Here is a 24,459-nt window from a genome sequence, read left to right as displayed (position 1 = left end):
AACGCCTTTTGTTTCGTATGCCATGTATTTTCAGAAGCAAATACATAAATTACTAGTTTCAAAGAAGAAATTTCAGAGGATTGAAGTGTGAGTCTGTGTTTAGCCAAAACAGCTCACAGAGACTGGAAAAAATAACTCCGCGTTCCAGGTATGCATTGGAAGTCAGTTTGAGCCAGTATTAAGCCAACAAAACAATAAACAATACAATGATAGAAAGAAAAGCAGCGTACCAATGGACCCTCTTACTAAATTCAGTGATTAATTTAAAAATAAAAATCAGCAAAATGCACGTGTCCTTACTCCCACACACATGCACAAACTTGTAAAGTGCTGAAAACAGGACAGTTTGTTTCAATGTATGCTCATGACCAAGTGGCTGAAATTTAAAAAAAAATCTATTACATTAGGATAAGGGGTAAATTGCTCTAAAACCCACAATATAAACTCTTCCAGACATTAGGGTATTTTAATCTCTTCCTGAGTTTCATTGTGCATACTCACCTTTGCTTTTGTGTAAGGTATACACATGGTGCCTGGTGACAAACATAGGTTGCCGTGGCCCAGGAGAGCAATAAGAAAGAAAAAGTGGAGAATTACTTGTAAGCTGGTCCTGAATAACAGTGGGTGGGTAGTCCTTTTTAAAAAATGCAAATGACAGCATATGCTCCAGTCTGAAAGCACTAAAGCCCAAGTTTGCCAAAAGCTGCAAAGCTGATAAATAAAGCAGTAAAATATTAACTGGATACTGAAGTCAATTCTAAATTTGGTTACTTCAAGTGACTATAAATTTAAGCAGATAAACAGAAGACTATCCAATGAAAAAATTAAAATCTTTGACTGCAAAAGTACAGCTGGAAGGCAGGGCACAATGTTATTTGAGGCACAAGACAGTAAATCCCTAGGAGTTTGACTTCTAGGATACACAGGTCAAGAAATATATGAGCACCCCAGAGACCATAAAGTTCAGGGTCACAGAGAGTTTCCTGCAAAATTTTCTGACTGTAGACAAGAATCTGCCAGAGTATTTCAAGTTGTTGCCAGCTTGCAGTAAACTATGGTGATAACTCTTGGTATCTCATGCTAGAAATAGCGTTTTTCATCCATGCATGCCATATTGCTTTGAAATAGTGATCTAGTTAGCAGGTGCCATCATTTTTTCTGGTACTGTGTGATTTGGTGATGTGGAATGTGTTGCAAAATTCACTACTTCCTGTGCTCCAAAACTGTCCCTTTCATTAGAATAAAATAATTATATCTTAAAATGCATATTTTTAAAATCTTATGGAAAAAAAATGAAAAACCAAAACCCACAAACCTTTATGATATGAACGGAATGTCAACTCACACAGAGCTCACCTTCTCTAAGCAGGCAGCTGGTATCAATTGTATCCTGTGCCTCACTTCACCAAATAGCTTGTATCTGAAGATGAAGCAAGAACACTTAGCTTGAAGAGAAATGTAGGAGTTCATTGCTATTTCACTACCCAATGGAACACTGCCAAAATCTCTTCTTTACGTCATGTGACTCGGTACTCTGAACAAAAGACTTCACAACATAGGATTCATAAGGTTTGCCACTCAGCTGTATGTGCAGTTACACTAATGTAAAGGAACGAATACTCCTTAGGAGTACATTGCTGACTTCTGCTAAAATTACTGTTTACAGAATTGGATGGAGGCATGCCAACAGAAACCCCTAGTATACACAGAGGCAATGTTTTCCTAAACATGCACATCATACCTCCCGTGCACCACTCAAACCTGGGTCTGCATCATCCTGGATCAAATTGCACCAACTGCATTTTTTTCACGGAAGTCACTGGGGCACTAGAAGTGCTTGTGATATCACACATCAGCTGAACGGCTCATCTCAGCTGATGTACTAAAAGCATAGAGCTAGACTGTACAATGGAGTTTCATATGACAAGCTGTTAATCAATTAAAAGTCAGCCCTGAGTGAACAAAGCAGGTACCACTTTGTGTTCTGTGCAGTTGCCGAAATTATATCTGATAGTCAGGATTTCAGCAGTAGCACCTCTGCACTTTTTAATGTATTGCAAATCTTGTAAAGTATATGGGCAAAAGTTGGTCTTGTGAATTTTCTTTTTTTTCATAATTTACATGCACTTCACATATATGCAATTAATACATAGATAAAATGATCTGATGTTTGATGTAAGCATTTTCTGTTACTGCATGGACAGGCAGATATATACAATAAAAGAAAACTCTTTAGAGGAATAAAAATATGTAGCAAAAAGAAAGTATTTCTTCTTAGCTATTGTCTTAAATTTGTAAGTATTATGCTTTCTATGTTTTCCTGTCTATTCACTCAGTTGTCCCTCTCATGTTATTTTAAAGTAACTGAGCCTGTGTACTGAAGAATGCTAACATTAGACATGAGATACACATAACCATGAGATACAAGTGCCAGTAACCTCTGCCTTAGCTTCCTAGCTTCAGCTGTAGCTGAAATTGCCCAGGCTGGTGGGATGAGAGGGGTGTGAGGCAGCAGCAGCAGGAACCCAGGGGCAGAAAGAGGCCACTGCAGGATTTCAGGAAAGGTAAAGGGGAGAGGGGAGAAAAGAAGTATCAGGGAATGAGGAGGAGGTAGAAGCAGCAGCAAACAAAACGGTTGAAATACACTACCAGACCATAGATCTCTTTTTCTTGGAACATCAGGATAGAGACATATGTTGACCTGTATATATTACAGTAGGCAGAATCAAAAGGGTCCAGTCTTTTGAGCAGAATGCTATTCAGTTCACAAACACATTGTTGCAACGAGCAGGTATGACAAAAAGCTGAAATGGAGACTGTAACAGCATGGGAGAAGACATCAGAGAACTTACAAAGCAGTGCCCAAGTAGGCATGTTCTGGACTTGACTTACCACTGGACTTCACCTGACGCTGGGTCAGACCTCTTCTGCTTTTGTGACTGGAACAGAGTAACAAATGTCTCGAAGTTTTAGTCATTTACTTGATGAAATGTCCCGTGCTGTCTTTGCTGCTGGGGCCCCATCAGCTTGCAGTGTACTCACCTCTTTCCATTCTGCATATATACAAAACTTTGTGCTGCTCACCTTGCCCGCAGCTGTGTTTCTTGCTTTTATCATCAGCTTATTGCCAGAGATAATGGGCACAGCTAAGTTGAGGCAATGGTGCTGGGGAAGGGGTCGGGGGGGGAAGGGGTTGAAAGATGGCGCGGCGGAGCGGGCTGTCTGGGAAGCAGTCCCCTTTGAGCAGGGAAAAGGAGCAGGTTCCTCTTCAATGTAACAGGAACGTGTGCCGGACAGGGGGGTTCCAGGCTCTGTGTGTTATCGTGCAGTGTGTGTGTTTTGTGTTGGGTGTCTCCGACCTTCCTTGGGTCTCGGTTGTTTTCTCTGTTCTTTAGGAGCCAGGCAGGTGCCTTGGCAGTGTTCCCAGGGCCCGGCGGGGCCCTAATCGTGGGCTTGGCACCCATCCGGCACTTCTCTTTGGGCCCACGTTGGACACTTTCAAGAGTCATCTGGACAGGGTGCTGGGCCATCTTGTTTAGACTCTGCTCTTCCTAGAAAGGTTGGACTAGATGATCCCTGAGGTCCCTTCCAACCTGTGATTCTGTGATTCTGTATTCAGTGTTGAGGATGCTGGGGCTTTGTGTGAGAGAGGTACTCATCTCATATAAAACTCTTTATTATTATTTCTGAAGGTAACTTGCAAACAAATAATCCCTTCTACAGGGTTAATCAGCAGCAGTAAAATATTTTTCTTGGTGTTTTTAAATATAAGTGGCAAAATTCTGCCAAAGTTTGGCTGCCCTTTCAGAGCTAGTGCAAAAATATTTTTCTAAGTACTAGATGTCCACATAAATCTGGGAAGGAAAGCTGCAATATTATGGCCTTGCATCACACAGTAATGACTACCAGAATTTGGTGACATTTGCAGATAGGGAAGTCCTCACTTCAGAAGTAGCATTAACATTTTAAGATGTTACTATCTTCCACTCTGTATTATTTCCATTCATTATAAGGGGCTAGAGCCACTACCTCCCTGAACTCAGGCACTGTAACAGATTGTGCAGATAGATCAAATGCACTTCAGTGTGCTCAGGAGAGTCCCTTTTAACCACTGCTGAAGATGGCCCAAGCTAAGTCTGGCTGGCTTTGCACAGAAATATATTAAGGATGCTCACATGGTCTATGAGCATGGCTCACTTGGGAGCCAGTAACTCCCTAAATTGTTTCAATTTGTTCCACCAGAGCACATTTCTCTCAAGCCTGGTTGCTATATATTCATGAAGGTCAGAACAAGTGTGAAGCCTCAGGAGCTCTGCAGTGAATGTCTCCCCCCAAGTTCCCTGGGAAGTTCTGCACTTTCCCACATTATGCCTACTCCTAAGGAAGATATCGACAAATGAGAAAATCCTGATCTGCTGTAATTATTGAAAATTTACTGCTTTCCTTAAAGATTCTGGCGTGATTATGATGGCCTTCTTATTATCCTCTGTGTTCGAGTATAACGTTATATAATGCCACTGTTGTAGCAACTCCTTTGCCACGATGTTTGCACCTCCTGGTTTATACATTCACTTTAACATTCCAAGCAGGTTTTTTTAATGTCTTCATTAAATGTCTTCATTTAAATGTCTTCACCCTATCCTTCTTTTGTAATCTGCACATCCAGCAAAGCCTTTTGATGTATGAAAGGAGAATTGTGCGTGGGCTTTGTCCACCTTGGCCATCTGTATTAACATGCCTGACCTAAGTAATCTAAATGAAAGAAAATGCTTTTCAGCTTCATGTGTATTAAGCTACAGGGTGCTACAACAAAAATATTAATGGTTTCAACTGGCATGCTGACAGGCAGAGAGGGGTCATTACGGCCCTCTTGTTCCAGACAGAATTTCCCTCCCTGAAGAGTAGGTGCACTCCTCAAGCTTCATGACAGGTTGACGTAGAATTTATTTTCTTGGCAGAAATAATAGTTGGGATGGAAACTTGCATGTATTGTACAGCAAATCCTTTGTTTCTTTCATTTTAGTTCAGTTAAAAAGGTTAAACAAGTTTTATTGGGAACCGTAAACTGTTATCATTCATCCTAGAAATAGAAACTGTTGTAATACTAGTAGGTAACTTTTTACATTTCCTTTCACTGCTGAACATATAAAGCACCTGTTTTGCCATCTCAGAATAAGCATATTGTGTATTGCATGCCAACTAGCTCTGTTATAGGTTAGGGAAATCCTAAGCTGCTTTCTTAGGTTAGCTTAGGCTACTCTTCAGGCATGCCCTCAGTTCCTCTTCACCTCGAAAAATTTCTCACATAGTTTCAGGACATTTTCCTTATTTATATTAATTGTCTGAATTTACTGCTTACCAAAATTAATTTCTCCTTCAGGATTTGTGTCTAACTCTTCTTTCTGTTACTGTATTTCCAGGCACCAGCACAGCCATTGTTGTATCTTCTTTTAACAACAACTTTGCTGTTCTGGTCTTGTGTTTGTAGCCAAAACTGTCAGGTTGAATGCATTTGGTCAGTTTTATGCAAAAGATGAACTTGTAAAATGGACGGCAAACTCACTTTTATTCATATCTAAAATGAATACTCCAGTCTTTACTGAAAAAAAAAAGAAATTAAAAGCAACTTAATTCAAATCCCTAGTTATTGAGTGTCTCTTTTACTAAGTAAGGCCTAAATAAGGAATTTGAAGAAACATTTCCAAAAGATAGTAATGGTTAATGGCCCCCATTTCATTACCTACCTCTTAAAAAATAGTGTTCATTCTAAGTAAAAGTTGCTTCTTTTGACATCATATGGTTATTGCTTATATCTGATCATTTCCCCTATAGCTGTTTCCAGTCTTCCTGAAGAGCTAAATGTGCTTGATCCAGTAGAAGAGAAACTTCGAATGCAAATTGAAGAAGAAAAAAACAGGTATTACTTCTGCCTCAAAATTCTGCCATCCTTCAGAAGATAAATTATACTGACAGTATATTCCAATTACAATTCCGTACACACAGCTACCCTCAGGGTTTTCTCTGACATTTTAAAAATGTCAGCTTTGTGGTTCACTAATATTTTTAAATTTGTGTATATGCTGTTGGTTTGTCTGTAAGATGCCACAGTACATGACTGGGTAAAATTTATGCTTGGGCTAATGGCTAAAAATAAATAAAATGATCTTAATGTCCGCCCTGAGGTTTAGTGTTAGAAACTTGTTGTCTGAATCCAAATGTATTGTGAATCTTTTTGGTTGATTCAGAAATATTCTGCCTTCTTTGACCTAAGGAAAACCTTTAAGCTATACAGGATTGACGACATGTAAATTATATGCAGAATACTCATTGTTTAACCAATTCTTGCTCTAATGTTGCTGTATCCAGGAGGATAAAAGAAAATAGATCATAGAAGCAGAGAATCAGAGTATCAGAGAATCATTAAGGTTGGAAAAGACCCTTAAGATCATTGAGTCCAACCGCTAACCTATAACTGCCAAGTCCACCACTAAACCATATCCTCAAGCACCACGTCTACCCCTTTAAATACCACCAGGGGTGGAGACTCCACCACCTCCCTGGGCAGCCTGTTCCAATGCCTGACAACCCTTTCGGTGAAGACGTTTTTCCTAATATGCAACCTAAACTTCCCCTGGCGCAGCTTGAGGCCATTTCCTCTCGTCCTATCACTTGTTACTAGGGAGAAGAGTCTGACCCCCGCCTCACTACAACCTCCTTTCAGGTAGTTGTAGAGAGCGATAAGGTCTCCCCTCAGCCTCCTCTCCTCCAGGCTAAACAAACCCAAGTCTCTCAGCCACTCTTCATAAGACTTGTTCTCTAGACCCTTCACCAGCTTCGTTGCCCTTCTCTGGACACACTCCAGCACCTCAATGTCCTTCTTGTAGTGAGGGGCCCAAAACTGCACACAGTACTTGAGGTGCAGCCTCACCAGTGCCGAGTACAGGGGCACTGTCACCTCCCTGCTCCTGCTGGCCACACTATTCCTGATACAAGCCAGGATGCCGTTGGCCTTCTTGGCCTCCTGAGCACACTGCTGGCCCATGTTCAGGCAGCTGTCAACCAACACCCCCAGGTCCTTCTTCACTGCACAGCTTTCCAGCCACTCCTCCCCAAGGCTGTAGCATTGCATGGGGTTGTTGTGACCCAAATGCAGGACCCGGCACTTGGCCTTGTTGAATCTCGTACCATTGGCTCCAGCCCATCCATCCAGCCTGTCCAGGTCCCTCCGTAGGGCCTTCCTACCCTCCAGAAGATCAACACTTCCACCCAGCTTGGTGTCATCTGCAAACTTACTGAGGGTGCACTCAATCCCCTCATCCAGATCATCAATGAAGATATTGAACAGGACTGTCCCCAACACTGAGCCCCAGGGAATACCACTCATGACCAGCTGCCAACAGGATTTGGCTCCATTCACCACCACTCTCTGGGCTCAGCCGTGCAGCCAGTTTTTAACCCAGCGCAGAGTGCACTTGCCCAAGCCGTGAGCAGCCAGCTTCTCCAGGAGAATGCTGTGGGAGACAGCGTCAAAGGCCTTACTAAAATCCAATTAGACAACGTCTACAGCCTTCCCCTCATCCACTAAGCGGGTCACCTTATCATAGAAGGAGACCAGGTTAGTGAGGCAGGAACTCCCTTTCATAAACCCATGCTGGCTGAACCTGATCCCCTGTTTGTCCCACATGTGCCATGTAATGACATTCAAGATGATCTGCTCCATGACTTTTCCCGGCACAAAGGTCAGGCTGACAGGCCTGTAGTTCCCTGGATCTTCCTTCCGACCCTTCTTGTAGAGGGGCATCACATTCAATAGTTTCCAGTCATCTGGGACCTCCCTGGTTGACCAGGACTGCTGGTAAATGATGGAGAGTGGCTTGGAGAGCTCCTCTGCCAGCTCCCTCAGTATCCTCGGGTGGATCCCATCCAGCCCCATGGACTTGTGAACATCCAGGTGAAGGAGCAGGTCGGTGACTGCCACCTCTTCAACAACTGGGACGTCATTCTGCATACTATCTCCATCTCCCAGCACAGGGCCCTGACAACCTCAGGGATGACCAGTCTGACTATTAAATACTGAGGCAAAGAAAGCATTAAGTACCTCAGCCTTCTCCTCATCTTTCGTGGCAAGGTTATCTTCCGCATCCAGCAAAGGAGGGAGATTGTCCCTGGCCCTCCTTTTGTCACTGATGTATTTATAAAAGTATTTTTTATCTTTAACGGTGGCGGCCAGTTTAAGTTCCAGCTGGGCCTTCACCTTCCTAATATTTTCCCTGCATAACTCACAACGTCCTTGTAGTCCTCCTGAGTCACCTGCCCCTTCTTCCAAAGGCGGTAAGCTCTCCTTTTTTTCTTGAGTTCTAGCCAAAGCTCCCTATTCAGCCAAGCTGGTCTTCTCCCCCGCCTGCTCGACTTAACGGCACACGGGGATGGCCTGCTCCTGCGCCTTTGAGACTTCCTTCTTTAATAACATCCAGCCTTCCTGGACTCCTTTGCCCTTCAGGACTTCCTCTCTTTAGCGAAATAAAAGCTTTGTGGGACAAGTTTCTTGTACTTACTGTCCAGTGAAGCTTTTATAAAATATGAGATGTCTCTTCTTACCACCAAACTGTCTGTGTCCCCTGCATCTCTGATTATTACATATTCTTTTGTAGTTTAAATCTGTACCTGTTTAGGTGGAATAAAGCTTTGTTCAGATATGTGCTGGAAGATCTGTAAAACACTTTCTTCTTCTCATATTAGTTATAAAACAATGTTCAATCGCTTGAAAGGACTGAAGATAGAGATTGAGCACCTGCAGCTTCTTATGGAAAAAGTCAAGGTGAAGCTGCAAAAAGACTTTGAAGTCTGGTGGTCTGAAGAGACAATAAATCTACAGGTATGAAACAATTTTGTATTTCTTCCATTTTCATATAAATGTAACATCTTCAATCATTTCTTAAAAGAACCAGTTAATTGACTAGACAGAAAAGAGTATGAAGGATGGGATTTTGGGCCTGATTCACCTGTGCTTATGCCAATATAAATCAGACAAAGCTAATGTGAATTATGCTTGTATGAAGCTAACACAAACGAAGCAAAACCCTTGCTTTCTGCTCTATTTTCTGTTGTGACATTCCCCCAAACAACTTGGTTGAAAGCCAAGAATGGTCCCAAAATGCCAAAGAGATTGGAAAAAGAAATCTCTTTTACTGCTAGCAAAACTATGACTTCATCAAGTTTATGACGTGTGTATTAGAAGATGGCAGTCATAGCTGTAATATGGACAAATCCCAGCAAAAATAATTGGTGTTTAACTTCCTTTGTTTGCAAAGACTCCAGTAACCTTTCAGCTTTCCTAAGTTCCCAGAGGGTCAGCAGCTCTCAGCACAGAACATGTGTCCCCTCACTCTCTAGCTGAGGCCCACCACTGTCATCGTTGCCTGTTTAAGAACCCAGCAGAAAGATTGCTCTAATTTAATGGCTTGTGTGAAAATGAACTAAGGAGATGTCATTTTAAACAGTGTATTAGAAGTTCATAACACAGTCTGAAAGCTACAGTTTCACAAACACAAGAGACAGTACAAGAGGGTCTGGAGAGGGCTCAACTGAAACATCATAGCTTTCTTATGCTGCCTTTCTGACACTTTTTAATGTATTCCAAGTGGTGACATGGCATCTCACAGCAAAGCACTGCCATGAAATGCACATCAGCCTAATGAAAAAGATTGCTGAGGGCAGTCTATCCCATATCATTTATTATTAACTGGAAGACAAGATTTATTCTTTGGGGAAAAGTTGTTATAAACAAAGATGTGTTCAGCCAGTATTTTGTTTAATTCTTATGAGTATAAATTTAAACTGTACTTTTAAGAAAACAGCCTAAAGTAAATACGCAACTTAACACAAGGAACTTGGTTATTCATAAAATGCCACCTAACTCGCTTAACTTCAAGTTATCATTGCAAAACACTTTTCAGGTTAAAATCTCTAACCATATTAATGGCAAATAGGATAATGTTTTAGTCACCTCCTGTCTAAATATTTTGGCTTTTCAAAGCACTGCAAGTAATATTCTTGAATCCACTGGAGCACATTTTTCTCTGTCCTTAACAGGAGAGGTCCAGGATTCAGCCTCTCATGATTCATCAGTAGAAGATTAGAAAACTGGAAAAAATAATTGGGATTGATTTCTTGGATCCTGACCTATCAATAGATCTGAGCTCCCTAAGAAACTCAGATCGGTGAACACATGCTGTTACATATTAAAAACCTGTAATTTAAGCTTAAAAATACTTGAACCAATCCTAAACACTTTTCTCTTTGTTCAGAAGTGTTTGTCCAAGTGAGGAAAACACTGTGTGATTCAGACTCTATGTTTTCTGAATGAGTCATTGCCTACCTTGTTATTGCTGAGACCTGTAGGCCAATATTAAGCACTCTAAAAAAATCCTATCCTACATAATTTTGTTTTTCAATCTAAACCCAGCAGGATAAGCCGGAGATGGTTAGCTCACCAAATACTACGACTGTTTATCCCCAGTTTATCAAATCCTCTCAACATCTGTCAACTAACAGGTAAATTGGTCATTTTTCTCTCCCTTACTTACTTGTAAGAAAATGTGGGTTTAGTGGAAGTGCAGTTCACCAGAATGCTTTTGCAAATATCACACTCAAACACCACATTTCCAGTTACAAGAGAAATGACTGTAGAAAATGAATTTTTATCATTCAGTTATTTTGCAATCATATTGAAGGTAGCTTATTGTAACTCAATTCTTTTGACTTGTTGTTCTTGGGACCCTGGAAACCTCTTCACTAGGGACCCCATGACAAATAGATAAGAATAGCAAGCCTGTTATGAGTCAATTTTGCTATATAAGTAGAATGTATATCCTTTAGAACATATTCAGGCCACTGCGAACAACAACAAAAAATAAAGGTTAAAAGATTATTTAATATATAGCCTAGATAGATTTGCTGTTGAAAAATATCCTGGTGCTACATTTATGCAGCATATTATTCCACAATGAAATTGCATTTGGTATTGTAAAAAACTGGTGCATCCTCTAAAGTAGGAAAATGTAAACATCTCAGTTGTTTCATCATCAGCCACTTCTGATTTCAAAACCTGTAATTTAAATTTGCAGTAATAGATGTTTCATAGCCTTCAAGCAAAGTAGAGTGCAGGAAAACACATACCTGAATGGAATGTGCAGGTTTCCATATCCATTTACAATAAATGGAGGTGTTCTCTCTCCTTCCCTCTTCCTTTCTCCCTCCCCATCTCTCTATTGTTCTCTTGTTCTCCGTTCCTCTCTTCCTCCTTCTCATTATACAGTTAATCTTTCTCTGATGAGTGACTTTACCTATAATTTTATAACAATACTCTGCATAAATGATGTTTCCTGCTTTGCAGCAAACATATCCTACATACCATTAAATAATGAATCCTGGATTTTCTTAAAACTGTAAAATATATTCTAATTTTTATTGTAAACTTTCAGGTATCAATAGTAAATGCTCCATAATCAGTACAGAGAATGAATCACATAATCCTTTAAAGTCATCTGATACGGCATTTTCAGATGTCTCAAACTGATAAAAACCGACTCCAGTCTTCTCTACTTTGCCTTAATTCTTATTCTGTGTTCTCTCAAGACTTAGGCACTATTTGCTTTGCAAATGGCTGGCAGGTTTTAGGTTAATTTGAGCTGTTCATTTCTGGTTTTAGGCTGAAGGTTACTTGTCCCATAGTAAAGCTGATGGAACAGAATGTGAGAGCATTTTTGGTCTAGCTTAGCACAAAGTCAGCCAAATTAGGTCAAGCAATCCATGACTATCACTCTCTCTAACTTTGTACTGAACTGAACTAAGGACCTCTTGCACAACCTCTCTGCCCTGTTGTTGCTGGGAACAAAAATTTCCAGTTGGTTTGCTGATGCATTGCTCAGGAGAATGGTATCTTTTGCAGTCTAAGCTAGAATTAAAAACAACATATAATAATGCCCAGGAACTTTCCAGTGCAATGGGAGACTGGCCTCCAGGAGTGGTGATTTCTCCTTCCCTGACACTAGCTCAGAAGCAAAATTGTGTAATGGCTTCTTTACAATTTTCTTTTAAACTTTTCTTTCAAATGCCTTTACTGTTTGTGTTTATTACTGGAGAAAAGGTCTCAGAAAAGTGGGTCTATCATTTTGAATAGAAAGGTTGCTTTCAGCTGCCAAGCTTTCTTCAGAGTCCTGTACTGCCCCACATGGTCTCTTGCAAATAATCACGTTCTTTATAATGAGCAGTTTCTCTGTGTCTAAGTAATGGACATGTTGACTGAGGTTGACTGGATTATCCTTGCATACATATCACAGACACAGAACATTCATCTTCTTGAACTTAAACTGTAGAGGGAGTCAGGTGAACCTAGTTTTGTTTTCCCATCTCTATCAATATTCTTGCAATGGTCTTTTGAAGTTAACTACTCTTTCCTCCTTACAGTTCCAGAAAGCTGATCTTATTTTATATTAGGCTGTTTAAACATATTTTACACAGGTACATTTCCAGTGTGATGTGTATGGAAGTAGAAACACTATTTCTGCTTTTTGTGAGGCGGGAGCTGCAGGCTTAACATCCCACTGTGCATGAATATTTACTTTTCCCCCTACTTGAGGCAATAACATTTTAGAGTAAAAGTTTCCAATTTCACAGGCTTTAAGAGTATAAAACAGTAGAATATTTATTTCCCAAGGATTTGCTTGACCCCAGTTGACACAAGAACTTTACTTTCTAGTTCCCATGATTGTATAGGATGAGTCCAGGCTACAGTTGCTCCTCTCAGTTACATGGTCCCAAGACACAAATGGCTCTTTGTTTCCAACTCACCTAAAAATCAACAATCTCTTTTTCTGAAGTGATATTGCTATCTTCACCCAGCAGAATAACCGGTCACAAAAGCAGAAACTGACATAAATTATATTTGATATAATGTGGTGTAAACAAAACCTATTTCCAAGATGTAATTCAGTTCACAGGTGTGTTCAATAGATATAAGATCTAAAACTTAGTGGGCTGCATGTCAGAAATCTAAGACTGCTGTTGACAGAGTAAGTATGCAGTAAAACCATTCAGACAAACTCCTGAGTGTGAATGGATATAAATACAATCTTCAGGATTAGAGGTAATAAATTATCTATCTCAGCATATAAAGGATATAGGTATATTCCATAATCTTTTTTGAGATTTATGTGTTTGAGCAAATCTTCTGATCACCTTCCAGTGCACAATTCATGTGGATTGTTATTGTTTGACACACCTTAGTCATGTTCCCAGTGAAAATTAAGCCTTGGGAAGGGAATGTGGTAGCCTCAAATCATATTTTACATTAAATCAATTTATAACTAAAATAACAGAGAAGGGAAGCTGGTAATCCTTTTGAGGCTCAAGGAGGATACACACATATGGAAGGCACTTGGTTCATGGCCAAACATGTCTCTTTTTCAATTGAAAAAAAAAAAGGTTGAATTGTTAAGTGTCAAAATGAGCCTGTGTTAATAAAAGAGTTGAACAGTAAGCATTTCTGCCTTAGTCAGTAAGGTTTGAAAGCCATTGGGTTGATCCTACTCCCACTAGAGTAAGAAACAAAACATTGGTTTCAGTGACCACAGAGCTGAAGTGGGGAAAAGAGTGACATAAGGGCTATCAGTGGGTTTGGCATGAGAAAAACCATTTCTGCATAAGAAAGGTAATTTCCTGAACAGCTTAATCACACTACCAAATCTGATATACTTAAAATAGCTGAAACAAGTAGTTTGTATATTGTAGGGGCTTACAGATTCATGCTCATTAACCTGTTGAGTAGATTCAGGTTTCCATAAAGTTTGCATACACCTTTCATATGAAGGTTGCAGAAATATTAAGTCTCATCTGATCTGAACGTATTACTTAAAATGAAGAACTGTGCAAAGTGGAGGAAGAATGACCCATCTCTATATTTCAGACATAAAAAGGTCTAATCCTAGGGTCACAGTGCAAAGAGAAAGGAAGAAGAACTTAAAATAATAATCAAAATATTTTATTCAAAAGGAATACGTAATAAAATCCCTCAAACTTGAAAGAGAATACCCTACTTGCCATATTGCCTCTACCATAAAGGCGTGGTACTGACTGCAATTTATACTGTGTGTACGTTTATGTCGCTTAGTAAGTTCCTGTTAAGTCTGCAAGAAGTCTCAAAATGCATGTTGGCCTCAGCCCTCCATGTCTGCTCTGCTTCAGTGTTTTGTTCATCCTCATATAGTCTTCTCCCACATAGGCTTTCATTTAAGAAATTAATCACATCCTTGGCTGTTCAAGTTCTTTCTTTCATTGAATATTTAATTTCACTAGTGTTGAACTGTTCTTGTATTTTCCTTGAATAAAGCAAATGTTGGACAGTTCTTTAAATCTTCTAAAAATTTTTTTTTCCTTCTCTCAGAAGGAATGCATTCCTTTTTAATTTAGTCAGATCTTTTTTAACCTCATTCATTCCCTTTTAGTTAACCTCCTTTGTCCTATTCCAGCAAGCCCCACAGTATGTTCAATCTCAGCCTCCTTGGCTCTCCAGCTTCTTCTTCAAAATCTTTCTGTCTCTTTAGATTCCCTTGGAGATATTTTCAGATAACTCTTCATGTTCTTTGTTGACTTTGAGCATCAGATTTTTTCACATTCATTGTCCTGGATTGCAAAATTTACTCCCTATTTTAATGCTATGTGAAACAAGGGAAATGTTTATATATTTTGCAGTATTTTCTGTCATAATCATTTCTCACTCCTGCCAATTTTCCAGTGTTACATGATGATAAAATATAATCTGGGAATAACATCGTTGATTAATGACATTTCTAAGGTTTTCACATTCTGTTGGTAACAATTTAACTTGAACAATTTATCCATGAATTTCCAAGTTAGGCCAGATTTGATTTTGTAACCAAATACTAAAATGCTCAGATTTTAAGCAGCTTGAATCTTGCTTGCCTTTACACAGAACATCTGTTCCCCTCACGTCCAAGGCCCGCATGACTGGAGAACTGCAGCTGAGGGTTTTTTTAACATTGCAGAACTTGCACATCTTCAAATTTTATGCTTTCCATTTTAACCTAGCTTATTTACCACTTTTTTTCAGCTGGCAAATCAAACATTCATGCCATGACATCCATCATCTCTCCAGCTCCTCTGCCTTATGTGCTTGATGGAGCTGGTCAGTCCATGGGAGAGTTGTCTCTGGTCCTTTGTTTCCTGCAGCAAGGGAGACACTGCTGCACCACTGTGTACATCTCTCTAGCTGCTGCCCCATGCCTGGCTGCGACTTATAGGCCCAACAGATGACCCTCCCAAAAAATCAAGTTACCCACTTAGTGAAACTTCAGGTACTAGGTTAAAAAATGAACTGAGACATATGAAGTTGACAGACTATCTTTAATCTCCAGAAAAAGCACGAATTTTACCAAAGCTGTCAGGAAACAGTGCTTTAAGACTTCTCAAATTCAACTCAAGGAAAAATCAGTAGATTCAGAATGAAAATGGGAATTATATATTGTCAAAAGAACCTGAAAAATATTAGTGCTTAGGAGCCAGACAGAGAGACAGGACTCCTACACCTTGTATGTCCATCCAAACCCAAAACTGTGATCCAGGAGTGCCTATTTACACATTACAGAAATGTTGGTTGGAAGGTACCTCTAGATATCTCTAGACCGACCTTTTGCTTGAAGGACTATCGTCACACTAAATCAGGGCAGCTATGGTTTTGTGTGGCTTTGTTGAGCATCCCAAGATGTCCAGTACTTCAAGCTTAACACACAGAGAGGGGAGATCATATACCCCCACCCCATGCTGTCATAATTACTTTCCATTAAATTTGGAGCAGTACTAGTAAAATTTCTCATCTTTTCTCATGGAACAGCATCTAATACAGGTGAAGGAGGAGAGTCCTGGCTTCTGAGAACAGGCTAGGAGCCAGTTGCATCTGACCATACAAACCACTGCACAGCAAAATTACACTCTTCCATCCTCTTATAATCCAATGTACCTTGCAATGCCATAGAAACATTATCAGAGCTTCAGTATGAAGCGTGTAAATTATCCCCATACAGGCCATCCCTTCTAGCCCAGAGATTACATAAATCTCTGGGATACGTAAAACATGGATTTGAGTCCTGCCAAGCTGAGGGATTCCTTTGTTAGATTAGTGCTCTAATTGTTAACCTCTTACATGGAAGCAGCACTTTGAGTCATAAATAGTTATAACAAAAAATAGTTATAAGCTTCCTCATAAATTTCCATGTTTGAGCACAGTAATGTTAATAACCTGATTCTGGGCATCACCTTACTCAGTATAAGGGGTTTTTTTTAATATCCCCTTCCTCAGGGGCACTCCTCACAGTGCCCAGTTCTCCCAGGATACTCTAAGGCAAGTTTTGGCATATTGTCCTCGGTCCAGGAATCCACTTGAAAGTGAGATCCCTAGAAGTCAAATTGTGCCACACCTGTAGTGTCTAGATTTTTTAATGGATCTGGATCTAAGTCCCTATTAAAATGGGGATTTAACAATTTTGGAGAATAATTTTCATTTAAATTCAATGGAAAAAAATTAGCTCAATCATATAAACTACTGCAGCTTAAAAATAAATTACTTCAGCTGATTCACAGTGTTTATAAAATTATGCATTCTGTTCATGGCAAATAAAAAGCCAAGAAGATTATTTCAATGAAAAGAAAGGAATGAAAAAGGATCACACTAAGTCACATTTGTTGCAGGTTAAGAACAGAGTCATGGGCGGTTGCTATGGTTCAGTTGATGTGTAGTGATTTATTAAACTATGGTTATATGGCTTGGATGCCTAGGTATCTCAGGGCACAGACGCAGAGTCCTTTTAAAAAATTGAATTTAAGACCCTAAATCACTTAGTTTTTAAGAACTGACAAATCAATGGAAAAAATGTTCAGGAAATCCTAAAGCAGATCTATAATGTGAAGTTCCCAGATATTGTTAAACCATATAGTAGGTAATAACATCACACATCCTTTCTTGTAATATGTAGGCATAATAAAGAATGGAATATTATTAACATTAAATATTATATTGCTTTAGTTGAATTAGGCTGAGTCTTGAAGTTATTTTAATCTATGTAGGCAGGTGTGAATGCTATGGGACTTGAGGAGTTAAAGAGAAACATTCAGTAAACCTGGAGCTGTTCATTTGAAAATTACTTATACTCTTGGGCACAATATCTTCTGCAAAACTGAACCTGGCACAGTGTAATACAGTAAAATTTTAGTAATAAATTTCTTTCCTTTTTCAAGTTCCCTGCCAGAAATATCAATTCATCAGCCAACAGTGAACAAACTACTGCAGAGTTAGAAAAGCAAGAACTTGCCAATCCTGCCATCTACTGGAAAAATCCTAAAACTGAGTAATTTGATGTTTCCACTCCCTCTAAGATTGGCACCAGATCCAGCAGCATACACAGCCCCCGGGGAAAGGAGAGAGTCCCTAGACGTCCCGTGTCAGAAATGTGCCTTCCTAGCGGAGGGTTTCCTTGATAACAATATTTGCAGGGACAGGAATGTACAACAGCTGTTTCCAATATATTTGGCTATCATCAACAAGCCACATCCCAAAGTCCTCACTGAGTTTTTATCCAGTCTCCCACTGATTTTGGTAATAATTTTGCCTGACTAAAGAAAGAATGGAAAATTAAGGCCTCACTTGGCTGATAGTCAGTTTGGGAACTAAATATACCATTACAAACTGTACATCAGATACACCAAAATGCTTTACAAGCCCTGCTTAGAAGGCAAATCCTAGAAGTATAATCTTTATGAGCTTGTTTGTCATTCTTTCATAGCCACATTTTCTACATAAACCTAATCATCACATGGATTCGACTGAAAATCCTCTTCCAGTAAACAACAAGTGCTTTATATAGATAAAAAGGCCTTGGAAAACAGCTTCTTTGTAGTCACTTAGCCCCACAAGGGCTATATTCTTTCCTTCATTTCTGCTCCCATTCCAGTTTTTCAGAGATCACAAGAGCCATCCCTAATGAAGATCCATCTGGGAAAAACAATTCAATCACTTCTAGTAACCCTACTTTAAAAACAAGGTAAGAAGCATACCTGGGCTATTCGGAGGAAAAAGCAAACCAGTAAGTAATATAACGCCAGATAACCCTCTGTGAGTCCCTTTAACAACCGTCTCCTTGAAAAAACAAAAATAAAACTGAAATTGCAGATTTTCCTCCAACTTCCAAAACAACACCAAAGCTGTCCCATAGCTTTACACCAAGTAGCTGCATTATCAGCATTAAAGAGGTGGTTTCTTGTTTGCCCTGAGGCTTTTTTTCCCCATGAGCTTATGAACAGTCATGACTGTGTCTTCTCAGCAAGAGAAAGGGGCTCTTTCAGAGTAAATAAAAACATTTGAAAAGAAGAGGGATCAGAGTACATAAGGATGGCAGAATGCAGGAATTACGCAGAGATTTTTTAATTCTTGTGATTTTGTTCTTAAAATATTTTGAATCTCCCTCTTACAAATTAATCTAGTAAAATAAAATGACACCAGCAGCCTGAGCGTGTGAGGCTTGGCAAAGGTTACGTGTCATGTTTTCTCAAAAGAGGTCCTGCTTTGTGAAAATTAGCTTAACAGGTTAAGAGAAACTACTTTTTTTTTTTTTTTACAGTTTCTCTAGTTTTTCTAATGTGCTCATTTCCATGTTCTTTTCTCACACCAAAGCATCATGCCAAGTCAGTATACTGCCAGAAGTCACATTCTTATTGTGCTTAACAGTTCTGGATATAAGGTCCTTAGGAAAATATGTTTAAGTTACTATTTTTCCTACTGCATTAGTAAGAACAAATCACACGGGGGTTTTCTTTCATTTTCCAAAACAATCTGTTTCTAGAACAGCAAAAAATCATGGAATATTTCATCCCCCAGAACCTAATGTTTTAAATTACACTTGTGCTTAAGAAAATGAGAAGAAAAAGAGCTTTAGACAGTACCTTCTCAAATATCGTGTGTATTTTTTATATTGTTGCTAATCAAATGAAAATCAATAAGAGAATAGTCTTTTACTGGTGTTTTGAGATCACCTTGTAAATAACATAAAAGATATTTTATTAAGTTCATAGTAATTTCTATATTTTTTTAAATTTTGTTTCACTAATTCGGCAACTGAGGACTTAATTGGTAGCACAAAGACAAGAATATCAGACTTCTATTTATGTCAGGCACAATTACTTTCTACTGCAATAGTCAGTAAGGAACAGTGGAAATAACTATAATTACAAAGGTGGGATATGTAAAAAAAAATTCTCCCTTCAGTTCCTCTTATACTTACAATATTCCATATTGTAATTTTTATCACTATATTTCTCATTTCACCATTAGTGCTTAATCTTTACCCAAGGCTAAAGACACAGGGCCAAATTCTTAGCTTTCCTAACTGATTAGAATAGCTTCATTGTATGTCATCATCTTATACCACCAGAGGGTATAAGCAGAAGTCAGTCAATGATTTAACTGCATAGACACAAGTTCTCAGCGGGGACTGGAGACTCAGCAGCACAAAGGCGTTGCATCTGTCAGCAAATGTCATTAATGTCATGGGACTGTTTACTTCTATGTATGTATGAAAACTTAATTCCCTTACAGTAGGCAAAAATACTATTGATCTGTTTGAATAAATAGGAGCATTTTTTCCTGAAGCAAACATACACATGACATAGTCACATCCATCATTTCTTTGCTAAACTCCCTACATTAGGCTTTTCTGCTTGGCAGTAAGTCTTTGACTCGGCCGTATAACATTTTTAACCCTTTGTGAGAGGTTTCATAGCTGATAAGCATGTAGCTCTACCAAATTTATATTGGCTAATCTTAAGAATCTACGTAAGAGCATTAAGAAGTTCTGAGCTTTATTCTCCTCTAAACTGTGGCATCTCTAACAATGTATCTGGAGAACAAAGTCCTCCATGCTGAAAAAAGGGAGGATGTAGTGGAATAGAAAAATAACCTTCTTACTCAGTTGGGTTCACAAGCATACTTTCTTATTTCAGGACCCCACCAGGTTCAAGTACGTCTATTCCTCTGACTGGAGACAGCCAGGCTGATGCTGACATCCTAGCTTTCATTAAAGCAAGACAGAACATCCTGCAAAAGAAAGGTAAATCCTGCCAAAAAATAGGAAGCCAAACCAAAATCTCCAGTACAGCATTTTAAAGCCAAAATAGCTTTAGTCCACATTTACACTGACGCAAGTGAGAACTGATTCTGGCTTAAGTTATATTACATTATGTTCTCAGCCGTTCTAAACACTTGAGTTTCTTCACATGTATTTATTTCAGTAGCTCAGTGCTGCAGAGTAAAACTATAAAGGCTGTCTGTTTTTCTCAGCCACCATCAGTGAACTTTTTGGAGCATGTATGTCTGTGCAGCCTGCATGGTGTTTTTCTTTACACTTAAGTAAAAGTGTTTGAATGTGGTTTCCTGATGATTAAAATACTGTCAAAATTTTCTGTATACATTTTCTTTAAACTGTCTGGCCTGGTTTTCAGCTGGTACAAATTTAGCTTTAACAATTGACACCAATAAAGATTACGCAAATGATTGCAGCGTACCCTACCTCAAGAAGCAGACCGGCCCACTATGTCTAGCAGAGTATGCCCTTAATAGGTATTTCACTCTATCAAGCCCTAGTGAAACTTTCTATGGGTATTTGTCTCCAAATCAGTTACTGAGAGCAATCACGGTAGGCAATAAAGTTCACTCTATGGTGTAGATAAGTAAAATTGGCAGGAAGCAGAAAGCAATAAATACACAAAGGTGGCACTGCAAGGTAGCCTAAAAGTAATTCATCATGATGAAGAAAAATGACCTATGATTTTCTTTTTTTTTTTTTCTGGAATAATAGTTTTTAGTGGCAGCAACCAATTAGATGGAAGATGAAAGCCGTAGTAGTTACTGAAGCAATAACTTTCCATCAGCACTTGAGTGCTGATGACAGCATTATTCAGCAAGCTATCAGTACCTGGCAGATGTTGTTAGCATTGTCACAAAGTGGGGTTTCAGTATCACACTGCTTATCAGAAAACTGTCAGGTAAACACAGGGTGGCTGAAAACACCTCCTTAGACTCATCCAAAGCAAACACTTAACACACTTAAGCTTTGGGATCCCTTTTGTCTTTATTTAGAAAAGCTGTTGTCAAGTTTCTTCTGCAAATGACATTAAGTTGAATTTATAGGCAGCTCACCAGAAGGAGGTAAGAGATAGAAGTGTCTTTCAACAAACATTTCAGGCCTTTAGAAGGTCCAAATCTGACTCATTCTGTGAAGTACAGTAATCTAACTAACAAGAGCACATCTTGTCCTGTGATCATCTCCTAAATCAGACCATAAGAGGAATGTCTCTCTCAAATGCCTTTTTCATCCTGATGGTTTTCCAGCCTCAGACTATTACCATCATCCATCATCCATCAGTTTCAGAAGGGACTAGGCATTATCAACATTGACAACTATTAGACCCCAAGTTATAAAAATTATTCTTGCAGAACAAAGGGTAGTCAACACTTTTAAAATGGTTCTGAAGTTAGGTTAGGCAAGATGAGCTACATGTCGCCCTAAGTAGCTGAAAAGGAATGGAGTAGCATTTAGTCATCCTGGCAGTGCAGGGCTGGATGACTCAACCAATCATGAAGCATAAGCAGGGGGATAAAAAGTAAAGAGGCTTCATAAGTACGATGGGCATATTACAAACATAGGGACCTGATGTATCATAGATAAAAGACTGCTCAATAGCAAGTTCTGACAAGGATTTGGAGTCAACCTGGCAGATAAAAGAAGGCTTTCCTTCCTTGATTGCTTGTGAGGGAAGGAAAACCTCCCAGATTTGAAGGATGGAGCCACTGATAGCAGGAACCATTGATAAAAAATGTTTGTAAATTCTAATTTAGTAGGGTGAAGGAGGGTGAAATCTATGGATTAATACTAAGGAAGTACTTTGTGCTTCAGCACCATGGTGAAACCTGAGGACATTTATGAGGTGCAGTGGTAGCCTTTCTAATGGGGAGCAGACAATGGGCTGAGAGACTCAGCTCTTCCCGTAGCTGTGATAGCATTATGTGTTCCCTTTTCCTGTGAGCACATCACTTCACTCTTACCTGACGTGTTTCTAGACTGAAAGGAGACAAGAGGCATAGTAACTGCTGTAGTGTTTGTGCATCATCAGCTATATGGCTCTTCCAATAACAGTTGCATCCAAAGCAAAGGAGAACTGGAGAGTTTTCTTTTCAGGCGTGGGGATGGGGACTTGGTTTTGTTTATAAACAAACACTTCAGAGGTAAAGTAGAGTTAAGCAGAGAGGAAGAGTAGAAGAAGAAGGAATGTATTCTGGCTGAATACTTTGGGGGAAAAAGTTATGTATTTGATCAGTCTCACACAGAACTACTCCTCGATAAATTTCAAACATATACAAAATAAACCAGAGACAAATTATTTTCCCAGAGCCACTAAGCTGAGTCAGACAGCTTCATATGGAAGCTAAGCATGCTAAGTCCCAGTCCAGTGCTCCGTTGTCTCCTTCCCAAACTCACTTCAACTGAGTTGTTCAATAAGCATTTCTTCATTTGCAAGCAAATGTATTCACTCCCTGCATGATTATTACACACAGAGTGCCCTGCAGGAAACAACACAAGAAAGCACAGGTTCAGCCAAACCAAAGTCTGCTGGGCCTAGAAAATGTCAGCATATTTACTGCTTTTTCCTTTATTGATCCTGACCCTTTCAAACTGTTGTATCAGTATCTTAGAAGCAAACTGAGGGCTCCACTTTCATTACCTGGAGGGAAGGGGGTGGGGGCGGGAAGGATAAATGTGTGCAGAAGCCAATGGAGTGGAAAATAAGTTTCATAAACAGAAAGCATGGGAATGCTCAATATCCTTACTGACAGTAATGCAGGGAGGGGAATGAGAGGCCTCAGTGAAGATTACCTCAGGGTTTATAGGTTGTTACCAATTTCTTTCTAAACAGAGCAGAACTAAAGCAGGTACATTCACAGAAGCTTGTTGGGATTGTTAAAGCATTGTGATAACTACATTTGAAAGCTTTTTACAAAGGGCTACTCTGCAAACATGCTTTTTGTATCTTGAGGTAGAGAAATTAAAATGCAGAAGAGTAAATCAATGAAATTTTTTGTCTTAAAAGTTTTGAATTAAAATAGGGGTTTTTTTCCTTTCTTTTGTTTTGTGCCTCTGAAGTTCATTTTTAAACTGACAACACAACCTGAAATAGTCTGATGTATTCTTTATCTCCTTTCAGGCCTGGGGAACAAATGAAACTTGTTGCAGTCCAGCATTTCCATTTACAAACAGTTAAAGACCTTTATTCTTTCCCTTCCTCTTCTGTTTAGAAACAGATATGAGTAAGTACTTTAGAAATAAAGGTTTAATTGGTAAAGGTATAGAAATTATTTGTCTTTGACAGCAAAATTCATTTCTCTAGGAAATGATATTTAAATATTTGCACTCAGTATCTTCAGCTTGGATTAAGATTAAGCAAAACTAAAACAATGGATCAGGAGTTTGCCAAATACGTTTGTTTACTGAGAATTTGTTGAATGTTTTTAAAATGTTAAAATTATCTAATGTATTAATGCTCTTCTACGTCTTTAATCTGGGGAACACTTTTTACTAGCAGTCATAGTTTTGTTTGCATCGAATTGCATAAGGCTTTATTAATTACATTTAGTTGGCATCCAGAGATGTCTCTGCAAAAATAGTAGTTATCTGGGTTACAAAATTCTATAAAATTTCATTTGAGAACTTTTGCTGATTTTTATTTTTTCCCAAGGGATGGTAGTTTTCATATCAGATTATTAGAATACTGAGATTGCATTGTAATATGAAAATAAATTTTTATTAGAAAGTAATTCTAGAGTTCAAAATTTTCCAACTGTTTTTTTCATTTGAATACATTGTGTTGTGCAAAATACACAAAATATACAGGTTTCAGAAGAAACAATGACACTTAATAGTCTTAAAGTAAAACACGGGAAATTCTTGTAAAACACAAATGAGATGTGAAAATTTCAATGCAGTTATATCTTATATACAATATAATTTCATTATTGACTCAGTACTACTTTATTGCATAATATCTGGTTATGCAACAACTTATTTTACACATCAGATTAAACAAATCAAAAATGCAATGCAAACTACAGTTCATTTCTCAGAGTTATACATACTTCCAGATTAAAGCCATCATTTTTCATGTTAACGATTAGTTCATAGTCATGCATTTGGAAGGATTTGGGTTGTTCACATCAAAATACAGCAATATATTGGCAGAACTCACATATCATTCTCAAGGATGTATATTTCCTTAAGTTGTTGATACTTAATTCTGTGGCAAATTTATAACTGTTCAGAAGTACAAGGTGAATTGGTATGT

At 38.8% G+C, this 24,459-nt stretch overlaps 1 protein-coding gene across 1 annotated transcript in view; it reads left to right on the top strand.

Annotated features, from left to right (window-relative positions):
* Nucleotides 1–23,944, top strand: part of KIF6 (kinesin family member 6) — a 177,071-nt gene extending 153,127 nt beyond the window's left edge. Inside the window, exons 16-21 of the mRNA XM_064445467.1 lie at nt 5,833–5,917; nt 8,740–8,875; nt 10,466–10,554; nt 18,024–18,113; nt 20,068–20,174; nt 23,326–23,944. Coding sequence (XP_064301537.1) covers nt 5,833–5,917; nt 8,740–8,875; nt 10,466–10,554; nt 18,024–18,113; nt 20,068–20,174; nt 23,326–23,342 — 524 coding nt within the window. The 3' untranslated portion in view covers nt 23,343–23,944. The remainder of the gene's footprint in view (nt 1–5,832; nt 5,918–8,739; nt 8,876–10,465; nt 10,555–18,023; nt 18,114–20,067; nt 20,175–23,325) is intronic.
* Nucleotides 23,945–24,459: the final 515 nt, after the last annotated feature.

Source organism: Phalacrocorax carbo, chromosome 3 (assembly GCF_963921805.1).
Source record: "Phalacrocorax carbo chromosome 3, bPhaCar2.1, whole genome shotgun sequence".
Taxonomy (NCBI): domain Eukaryota; kingdom Metazoa; phylum Chordata; class Aves; order Suliformes; family Phalacrocoracidae; genus Phalacrocorax; species Phalacrocorax carbo.
Note: the sequence above shows the minus strand (reverse complement) of the source record. Positions and strands in the feature narration are given on the sequence as shown.